Source organism: Haliaeetus albicilla, chromosome Z, assembly GCF_947461875.1.
Source record: "Haliaeetus albicilla chromosome Z, bHalAlb1.1, whole genome shotgun sequence".
Lineage (NCBI taxonomy): Eukaryota > Metazoa > Chordata > Aves > Accipitriformes > Accipitridae > Haliaeetus > Haliaeetus albicilla.
The window spans coordinates 11,093,518-11,104,969 of NC_091516.1; the positions used below are offsets into that span (position 1 = coordinate 11,093,518).

The 11,452-nt window shown below is 36.0% G+C and overlaps 1 protein-coding gene across 10 annotated transcripts in view; it reads left to right on the forward strand.

The window, feature by feature from the left end:
• ERBIN (erbb2 interacting protein) overlaps positions 1 to 11,197 on the forward strand; it is a 127,538-nt gene extending 116,341 nt beyond the window's left edge. For 8 of the 10 annotated variants that reach the window (XM_069776272.1, XM_069776277.1, XM_069776275.1 and 5 more), the window contains 6 exons: positions 252 to 395; positions 1,223 to 1,354; positions 3,101 to 3,310; positions 4,464 to 4,556; positions 5,146 to 5,220; positions 7,952 to 11,197. In XM_069776272.1, the coding sequence (XP_069632373.1) occupies positions 252 to 395; positions 1,223 to 1,354; positions 3,101 to 3,310; positions 4,464 to 4,556; positions 5,146 to 5,220; positions 7,952 to 8,059 (762 nt within the window). In that variant the 3' untranslated portion in view covers positions 8,060 to 11,197. The remainder of the gene's footprint in view (positions 1 to 251; positions 396 to 1,222; positions 1,355 to 3,100; positions 3,311 to 4,463; positions 4,557 to 5,145; positions 5,221 to 7,951) is intronic. The other 2 variants (XM_069776280.1, XM_069776281.1) reach the window with 1 other exon arrangement.
• Positions 11,198 to 11,452: the final 255 nt, after the last annotated feature.

The following is an 11,452-nucleotide window of genomic DNA, read 5'->3' on the forward strand; positions in this document are numbered from 1 at the left end:
CATGAACATTTGAGTGACTTTATTTACATGTAATTCTGCATGTTTACTGCTGATTGCATGCTGATTTACAGTAAATAAAGGTAAATAGGGGTCACTGAGTTGTGTTTTATACATCATAGTGGTACGGTTCTTGCATGGTTTTTATCTTGCATGACAATGGAATATGTTCGTATTAGTCTATGTATAACATGTCTTGTGGTTTATGCATGCTGCACTAATCTCTATGTTAAATCTGTCCCCTCTTTATTCAGAGCATGCTGTCTAGGTCCTTTAATTCCAATTATGCTGCAGTTAGCAGCTTTCACTATGGCAGCTCTAGGGATCTGCATGGCAGCCAGGGTAGTGTTGCCTTGAGTGTTGCAGACGGAAGAGGTTCTGGTGTGCACATTGTTCGAGTGAGTACCTACAGGAGGCTATTGCAATATATAGAGGGGGAAAGAATAAACAGTGAGGTGTCCTTAAATTGATAAGAGTTATCCTTTTACATATGGACAGTGTTTTCAATAAAAAGAATATAGTTTATGTGCTGGAATTTTTTTGTAGACATTAAATCAAATACTTTGCCTTTACTTCATATGCCTTCAACTTATTGCAAGGCTTTTCAAATTGATGCTATGAAGTTGAGTTTTCTAATTGAATTTTATAGATGCTTGAACATATGTAAAAGTGTCTCATTTCATTGTACATATGTGAACAAGAGATTAACATTCTGAATTTAACCTAGGTTAATAAAGGTTTGAACAAAATCTTACTATGCTTTTTCCTCCCCCAAACAAATTCTGATGATGTAAACTCTACTGTAAGATACTGTAGTCATTCAAGAAAATTAGTATTTAAGAAAATGTGAGGAAATGGCTCTTTAACTCTGAGCATCCTGGGTGATCTTACGGTATCCATAGTGAGCAGGATAAAGTCAACAGAAGGCTTCTTTTAACCATATGAATCCTGAATAGGCAGTCCTTAGCATTTGTTGACTTTTCTTGTCAGTCTGTTGGTGATCAAAGACACCTCTGCAGTTGCTAGTTTTTGTAAACATCCATCAATATTTTATGGGTGTGGTGTCTTGGCTAGTAAGATTTTCTACATAAGCAATGTACTAGTTAATCAAAGAAGGTAAAGAATGATAAAGCCCTTCAAATGTTTTATTCTGAGCTTCTTACAAGAATTTTTTAGTTTGAATTATATGAAGATAGTCATCTTTACTGCTCCATTCTGTTTAAAGCATCCCCAGGCTTCTACTCCAGGAGAACAATGCCAGGATGAAGTATTCATTTCAGGACAGCAGAATTACTCATCTGCCACACTTAGTCTCAAAGATGCTCCTCCGGACAGCATGAAGAAAATAGCTGTGCAGGTAATTGTCTACATGACACCATGGATAGGATATATTTATTGTTATTTTTAAGGATAACATTTTTTCATAAGTAGTGGAAACATATGTTGGGATAGCAGATGGAACTGGGGCTTCTTTAATATGTATTGATACCCAGGTATTGAAGGTGGCATACATGAAATAGCATGCTCTTTTTGGAGGACAAAGTATTTAACTTATGAAGGGGGATAGTTCTTATTTTATTTCAGCCTGGGCTTTGAAAGAGGAAATTTGCAGCAAAAAATGTAATTGCAAGTCAAAGTTGGAATATGGCAGATGATTTCAGGAAAGCAATCTGAAGCCAATTAAACCTTTTAAAGAACAAACTTGAAATCTGTTGTGATGAAATTGTGATGACAAACTAGAATTTGGAGGAGACATTCTGTGTTCATCTCTAAGGACCCTCTAGACAGGCAGGACTTACTACAATGAAACTAAATGGATGCTTGTAAATTATTATGATGCAGCAATTGATTTTATAACTTTAGTAATTTCAGTTGCATTTCTACAGACATTGGATATTGGGAATTTGAATAGCTGTTGATACGTGTTGCCTATGTAAACTCTACCTCTGGCAGTGCAACAAAAAATAGTTATCCTGTCATGTTTTAGGTTTTCAGAAAAGGCAGTAGAAAATCATGTAAATTGAATGCATCTGATCTATAAATAAGCTAAAAAGTGTATATATACACACATTACCATTTCTCAGAATCACTTTGACATAAAAAACTCATCTTAACAGAACAGATTCTGATATGTATCCATTCACATAGCATCAGTAAAGGTTGGAATTTGTACACTTCAGTTATTTATAGTATTGAGAGACAATATGCTTGTATCCTATAACTAATGGGATAATGGTGGCAGGCAGAAAAAGTCTGCAACTCAAGCCTGTAGCATTTTTGGAGTGTGCGAGTCATACAGACAGATGAGTGACTACTTAGGCTGGGTAAGAGCAGGAGGCATATGGGTGAGGACAGAGAAGGCTGCCCATCTCAAAACAGAGCTGCAGAGCTGAATGGTAACTGTGAGGCTTCAGTAAGAAACGTTGTCATCTGCAGCATCATTCTTAGTGACATGGTTTGAATGCACTATATGTCTTGACAGTTGTGTACTTTACTGCTGTTTGTCATCATTATACCTATCAAATCAGTGACAGATGAGTTAACAAAAGAATAACATTTATTGGAAATATCATTACAGTTTTGATATTAAAATACTGAGCTTGTATGTGAATCTGCTCAGAAGGTTTCTTGTGAAGTGTTCACCAAAAGATGCTCAGATAGCATATAATGTCTGTCTGCTAGCTGTGTGGGATTTTTATTTTGCGTTTGATCTACTGGGAATTGTTGCAAAATCTCTGAATTGTATGCATTAGAGTGCAAACTATAATGATATCAACCAAGTGTCAATACTGTCAGTTACACTGCTAGAAACTAATGGTTGGGAAAACTCACTGAAACAAATGCTAAAAGCAAAGACTGTCTAGTCTGTTCCAGTAGATGAGCACTCAAAGTAAGTTTTTGGTTTTCCAATTTGTTTTCAGTAGGTCAGAGCTGATGACTATAAAGAAAAGTGAATATAACTGTACATGATCCAGAAGAGTAGTTTTAGTAATGGTCCTAAAGTTAAAAGCTGTCAAGTATAAAAATTATTGAAATAATAAAGGAGGAATTGAGGATTGCTCCTTATAAAATGTATGACATTGAGTATTCATGTTTTATTCAGATACCTTTGACAAATGGACAAATATGCCAGCCTCAAAGACCTCAGGCAAACTACAGCCAAGTCCATCATCTCCCTCATCAATCATCAGTAGCAAGACATCCGTCTAGAGAGCAATTAATTGATTATCTGATGCTGAAAGTTGCCCACCAACCTCCCTATACTCAGTCCCAGTGTTCCCCAAGACAAAGCCACGAGTTGGCAAAGCAAGAGGTAAGAATAAAATCTAACTTGACGATGTGACATATATGTGTCAGTGGAAATGAATTGTTAGGTTGTTTTCATTTATTACCATTTCTCTGTAGATGGTGACAGAAATCATATAGGAATTTATCTCCAGCAGAAGACAGCATTACCTCTGTAAAATTTCACTACTGAAATCACACATTCCTTCTAGTTTTAAGCTCTTTTTACTTTTTATGTGGACATTTTACAAGAGAAGTTTTAACAGAATGTACCAGAAACTTAAACTTGCATCTTTTTACTGATTTAGAAATTTATTTCTCAACTACGCTTATTGATCACCAACTCATTATTTATCTAGTAACTGAAAAAATACAGAGTAGCAGTACAACTTAGAGTATTTTGCATCTATTCATCACTATCCAGAACGGTTCAAAAACCTGCAAATGTAGAAATATGCATCCATAAACAAAAGCCAGGATAAAAAAAGTGTGAGCATCTGATGCATGCCTGATAATTATCAATTTTATTTATGACAGACAGATATGGATAAGAAATTCTTATACAATTTAATGGCTCTTTCATTGTGGCAACCTTCTTTCTGCTCTTGGGCACAGGATGTTTCCTCTGTATTGTTTCTGTCTTTTTGGGAAAATAGTGAGAACTATGTTTTCATTCTGTGCTAGAATGAGAATGTCCACTTCTTGTGTTAAATAAGTTTTGTAGTCAATTATTCTGGCAAGAGAAAGGGGAGACTGTTGGCTATGTAGACCTTAGAGTGACAGAGGAACAAGTTTTGATTTTTAAAATTTAGCTAGAGGTAGCAAAGAAATAGGAGGAACAGGTTCTTTCATAGGAACATGTATATTTGCTGGGGACATTAAATTCATTTACATAATATCAAAATATCTCTGAACTTACAGCCCACATGAACTATGATTATAATAATGATATTGGATTAAAACTTACGTACAATGATACATGATGCTGTTGTATTGGAATCTTGTTCTGAATTAGCATTACGAGATATAATACTCTCCTGAACTGTGATATATGTGGGGTTTTTTTAGTTTTTTCTTTTTAACGCTTTTGTTCACCTGAATTTCTTAGTAATAATTTCATTACAGTAGCTTTGAATGCAGATTTTCAGCCAGTTCATCTAACATTGGTTGTAACTACTTAGATTCGAGTGAGAATTGATAAGGATCCAGAACTTGGATTTAGTATATCAGGAGGAGTTGGCGGTAGAGGGAATCCATTCAGGCCTGAAGATGATGTGAGTATTTTGTACTAATGCATCTTAAAATCATTCTGATCAATAATGTTTCTAGTGTTTAGCAAAGGGCAGGGGGGAAAGTATATGTTCCCCAAACCACTAAATCCCAGGTCTGGAGCAGAGAAAATGGGGACAAATGATATGGAAAATCAAGGTGGCAGGTGACCACAGTGGTCACATGAAAACATAGAGGGTTATTCTAGCTGAGTGGTTCCAGCTACCAGTCAACAGTTTTGAGATAGTGAATTATGGAGTTTACAATTAGGAAGTCTCTTAAAAGAGAACATGATTTAGTCTACAGCCTTATTTCTGGTGTTTGAGAATTCATCTTGACATATACATCTGCCAGATTAAACAAAAGCAGATCAGAATTTGCCCTTCAGTACTCCTTTAAAGGCAATTCTCCTTCCTGGATTTAATATCAGAAAATGAAGGCAGTCACAAAAGCCTGTAGACTTGTAGATAATATTACATTCTCTTCTACTTAGGATGGAAAATTGGAAAAATGTTTTGAGTTACATCTGTTTCATGTTACCCTACTATTCGTGAAAAAAGTTGTCATAAATGTTTTCCACCTCTGTTTTTCAAGGGTATATTTGTAACCAGAGTGCAACCAGAAGGACCAGCATCTAAGTTGTTGCAGCCTGGAGATAAAATAATCCAGGTACTGTGGTCATCTAATTAACTAGCCTATGTAATATACCATTTCATGTTTAGTTTGCACCTTTTCTAAGAGCAGAATGTTTAATTTTTAGACAGATTACCAGTACCTTCTCCAGAAGCATTCTTATATTCTGGGACGATGCTTTTAATTTTCTTCCACCTAACTAATCAGTTGGATCGTTGTTTCAAACTCTGAACACTTTTCACACTTTTAAAGATAAAAAAGCCAGGCCTAATGTTGTCATTCAAGCGTTTCTTTAGGCTTTACTATCATTCTGTTATTTAACTCGTGGTCATTCACGTGCAGTGTTCTGAATAATGCGCTGTCTGAACATCAGCAGTCACCCCTCACAACCCCCCTCCAAGGCAGCACCTTGCTGTTACATCCCTCCCCATCCTGCAGTTCCTGCCAGCCTCTGCTGCCTCTCCCCCAGCTGAGCCGCTGGAGATGTGCAAGCACTGGCAGAAGCTGCCTCTTGGCTGGCTGATACCTGGCTGGTCGCAGCATGTACCTACCTCCTGGCTGCCCCATCTGCTGTGGGCGAGCCAAGTAGGTTGCTTCAGGAGCCAGAGCTTCTGGGCTGCAGCTATGCAGTTCTTTTCTGTAGGAAGTCGGTGCCTTTCAGACCTTCTGTATCAGATTTGTTTGACATTGTCTAATGAGCTCATAAGCTATTTGGGGAGGGGTCAGGGAAACGGACAACGGGACTGTATAAGCCTTTCTTTCTTAGGGAAATGGGCTAACAGGACATTTGAACAGTGCTGTAGCCACCCTTAAAGTGGCAGAGCTTGTTAAAAATTATTAACTATTCACCACATTACTGGTTTGAGAATGTTGATAGTCGACTCTGCTGCATTTCAGTTTTCTAAAAACAAACCAACAAAAAAACCCACTAGTATCTCAATTAAACCACAAGATCCTGTGAGCAGTTTTCTAAAACAAAGCCAAGCTGAAAATACAGCCTAATCCTTCAAATTAAAGATAAAGCCAAAAAGCACACAAGAAAACTAAACTGAGATCATGTTGTTCAAACTAAAAGAAGGCTTGTTTCTGAGCATGGTAAATAATTCTGTGCTGCTTCGTCCTCATTGGGGTGAGAAAGGTCCGAGTTCTCTTACTGATATAGATGATTTTAAGGGATGGAGGTAACCCTCCAACACACTAACACTCTCCAACAGGAGCAAGAAGCATGTTAAACCTTTGAAAATACTGGTAGCATATTTGTTACATATTTATAGAGTGGAATATTTGTGAAAGGTTACTTTTGTTTTAATGATTTATTCCTGTCTTTATGGAATTTCATTTGTCTGTGTGATATTTATAATGAAGTTTCCTTTTTTCATGTTGGCACTGCTTGGGTTTTCCTTTTCATTTAATAAGGCATTCATAGTTTGAGAAAGAGCTGAAGGAGAAGTTCTATTTGCATGCTTAGGCAAGTACAGGCTGTTTCATTTCTAGTAACTAAGAATAATTTTTGTGTAACAGCACGTTCTTTGTACCTGTGATAATCCCAGTGGTCATTTACTGACAGTCCCACTCTGTCCTGTTGCTGCTTAGACAACTTCTGCAGTTTTTGACTGAATATCATCTCTCCCAAAATGACTTTGTTATGCTTGATCTTGCAACGTTCTCTGTAAAGCATGCATTAGGCAGGCATATTATAATGCATGTCTAATACATACGTCTGATAAAAATATTCTACGTGACCAGTGACTAGATAATTGCATGTAAGTCTTAAGATACTGTTGCATATTAGGTTAGGGCTAGGACATTCTGTACAGATAAATATTTGAAAGAGTTATTGGTTCTTTTGCTCTTTAAACAGTATATATGTAAATCTTTCTCTGCAACCATAGACAGACTTAAAAACCACTGACTTTACAACAAAGGATTCAACTGGTAGCAACAGCAAGCATTTGGTGATGGGATAAAGAACTGCAGCTCCAAAATGGCACAGCTAAGGTGCAGGACACACGACCAGTTCGCTCTGTCGCCACATGAGGGGCAGTAGCTCAGGGAGAAAGGAGGGTTACACAGCTGGAAGCATTAACAGTTTAAACTGGATGAATCTGCCATTCGGAAAGATTTTACCACCCAGACGGAACATGAATTTGCAGTAGTACACCCTGAGAAGTTGAACCATAGCCACGTTTTCCCTGTCTTTTGTAGGCCACTTAAGCCTGCCTGTGTTTGCCATGCCAAACCTGTCCCAAGAATGACAATGTTGTTTAGAGTCATAGGAAAATTCAAGCTGGGGGTGACCTTAGGAGGTCTCACACCCTAAAATGGCTCCCAATGCCATTCATGTTTTTTGTTAAAGGCTTCGATAGTTTTAATTTGTCACAAATGCCATTTCTAATATTCTGATACTTAAACTTGGATGTATCATTTGTACTGCATTTGCTTTTTTTGGTGTAGCTGTATTAAGGCTGATGAATTAGAAGTCTGATGTTAATGGTTTAAAGTTCAGTTTTCTCTTTTGGTTATTTGCAATACCTTTGGGGCAAAATTCTTCCAAGGCTAACCCAGTAGTTTAGTTTCTTGTAGCAGGTACATGTTCAACTCACATCAACAATGTAATCTGCAAATCTGCAGTGTTTTGTTGTCTGCATTCATATAGAATTTGATTATTTTAAACTTTAAAGCTTAAATAAACTAACATGAAATATAAGCCATGTTTCACTAACATGGCACGAGAGACTCATTTTCAACTTTAAATATTTCTTTTTAGGCTAATGGATACAGTTTCATCAATATTGATCATGGACAAGCAGTATCTTTGCTAAAGACTTTTCAGAATGCAGTGGAACTCATCATTGTGCGAGAAGTTTCTTCATAAATACTGTGGATTGGGGGAAAAGGCCAGCAGGATTCATTGAAAGACTTATGGGAAACTGAGTATTTTGCCTATTTTTATACATGAAAGGAACTTGAAAAGAATTATGATCAAAATTTGTATAGGAAATACTGAACTTGTGGCTAAATGGGGAAAAAACCACTGTATAGAACGTACAGGAAATCATTTTGGAAATGCATATGGTGAATAAACTTGTTTTTAAGCATTATAGCAATGTAAGGATCACTCCTCCAAGAACAGACCTGTGTTGTTTTTTTGTACAGATGGTAGGTTTATTTTTGGATAATTCATATACATTACTAAACTTTGTGCAAGGCTTTGTGAAGCCTCGGTTGTAGCCAATGGACAGATGGCAGGGCTGTCTGTCCTGTAGCTGTTTATTGCCTTTATTTTTATTCATCACATATTAATGTGTTATGCTGAAACCACTTTTGTAGATCTGGACAGGAAATATGAAATGTTGGCTTTGCTATGTGCACATTGTATAGATGAATGGGTAGATGGAAGGTGGTGCTGGTTGGACAGAGTAAAGGTCAGGTGAAACAACTATCTGCTGTCTAAATATGGAATCAGGAAAGAAGAAAAAGTGTTTAGTTCTGGAGCGTACGTCTACCAACAGAAAATGCAATAAAAGCTTACAGTGTTTATTAGGAAGACTGAAACTACAAATCTGTGATATTCTACAGGATTTGTTCTTAATGTAGTCATTGAATACTCATTTACCACATGTGATTCATGTTTAGTTGGGTTTTCTTGCATACATAATTTTTTCAAATGTACTGTGGAAATGTGCCCAGAGGTTTTTCTCTGCTGTGGAAATCCCCAGTTTTGTGCAAATGGTGATACTTTTATCTTTATAAAAAGTATTCCATTTTAACCTTACAGATTTTTAAAATGAAACTGAAATGGCCAGTTTTTAAGGTTGTTGCCTGTAATATATATTTAAACACACACAAAGCAAATGATGCAGGAAAGCTTATGAAAGACATCTCGATTTTGTTTGGCCTTTGCATTGCCTTGTTAATCAAAAAGGAAACCATACGCATGGAGCTAGGTAACCAAAGCAAGTTTATGAAACTTTGAACAGTGATGGAGAATTGCTGTGGTGAGATGGAGAGCAAAGGGAGGGGGTACTTAAAACCCACCAGTTCGTAATGATGTTTCTTAAAGGGCTGTTCCTACAGGTAACATTAAATGTGAACTAGACACTTCAGAGTCATTAAAGGGTTTCTAACTATATTAATGTAATAGTGATTTACCACAGGCTGCCTTTGTTCCTTATTACTGTATAAAATATTCAATTATGCTTCTATTAATTTTGTTTACCAGAAACATTAACTTTATTTTTCTCTTTCTCCTTTGTAATTGAATAGAGACTGCATAATCTGCAGTGATAATTAATACATGGTTGTTATGGACCAGGGAAAAGTGCCATAGAAGACCAATAACTGTTTTTAATCAGGGCTAATGATTAGCCTGTCATTGGAGCAATATTCAGTTATTGCAGTTCATTTTTAATTACATATAAGTTGGTAGTTTGAGACAGTTATAAGTTGCTTTTTTCAACCCATGTGTGCAAAAGTAAATGCTTTTAATAAAGCTAGCAAAAACACCAGCCTCCTTTAGTTTTGGGACAATGAGCTGGAAGAGGGAAGAATTATACATAGCTAGCGGTAATAAACAGGCAGTACTTTTTAAATAAGTGAACTCCAATATTATTGCACTTCTTTCAAAGATGTTAACTATTGCTTATTGTACTGTGTATAGTTCTAATAATTGTAATTGAAACCCTTTAACAACTCTTTGTATATTTTAATTCTTTTTAGTTGATTTCCAGTAATATTTACATAGAAAATGATTTTTTTTATATATATTAGCAGAAATTTGCTGTATTTTGATAAAATTCACCTATTTTCTGTGTGCTGTTAATCTTCAAAGAAAAGAATGAGAAACATAGCTATATAATAGCAGGCTTCAGTGTTCCCCTTCTAAGACGTGTTTTGTTGTTGTTTAGTTTCTATTTTTTTATTGAAAATGCAAAATGTTCACATCACATTTTCATTACTTTCAATCATGTTATTTTTATCACACACTGCCTTTTAAAGGGAATGCATACAGACAAGTCCTAAATTACCTTGGTCTTCTACATAACCTGTATCTTTGAGAAGGGAAGAGTCCAAAAAGAGGAACTGATTCTTTATTGATCTTGGACTGACTTTGTATACATTTTGCAGTACATTTAAATATATCACTGAGGAATTATACTGTATTGTATTTTGCTTTAATGGTAACAGAAGTTTAAACATTGTTGTGTCACTTAATTTTTGGATTTATGTATCACAGGAAAATTCTACCAAAAACTGTTTGGCTGTGGTAGAACTATAGAAGTAGAGATTTATAGCAAGAAGTTTAGTACTTCTTGTGAAAATACTTGGCCAAAGCTTGTCGTCAGTACATTAGCAAATTAACCATCTAATAAAACATGGATTATGCTGATTTTACTCAGTAAATGTTGGAGTTTTTCAGTGGATTGAAATGTGTTTGTTCCTTCCAGTGTCTGTGTGTAAAGGTAAGCACATGTCAAACTAGATGATTTTGCAGAGAGTGGGAGAAAGATGTCTCCTGAAGTAGTCCAGCCAGGATTCAGCAGGAGGAGAGACAATGTTGGCACTTTTCATTTTGAATGCATCTTAAACTACATTTTGAATAGAATAAAATCCGTCAGCAGGCTAACTTACTCAGCATGGCAATGAGTTGATGCAAACTCTGTTAATTCTTTCTATTCTTCATAGTTCATTAAAGAATCAGTTCAACTGATGTAATGAAAAGTTGAAGTCTCCCACATATTTATTATGTAAATATTTTTAAGTTTCTTCTTTGGACTGGAGTTAAAAAATGTGTATATACTTGAAAGCATTCTATGAACACAAGCATAGCAATAAGCAACACACAGAATCAGCCTTTATGATTATTTTGGTTTTGTTTAGAAATACTCCCTGTCAACAGCTACAAAATGTTTTTATTGATCAGCATTTATTCAACATTCCAAATTTTTGTATATAATTAGACTGTTTCTGAGGTAACACATGGAGAATAGATAATAAACTAATGCTCTTTAAAGCTGTGTGTAATTGACTTATTTAAGTTCTAGGAAGTTCTCCATAACACTATTTCATTCTTCTGTAGTTTCTGTAGACCTTAGTACTCTATCAATATACATTAGTAAAGTCTTATTTGTGTTTCTGGTTCTGTGCATCTCAGTGCCCAGGGGTTTGCTCCAGGTGATTTCATTGCAAGGCTGGGTTATTCATGATAAAGAAATGCTTCTGTGAATAACCCAGTCTTGCAGTGAAATCAGCTAGGGCAGCCAGTGAC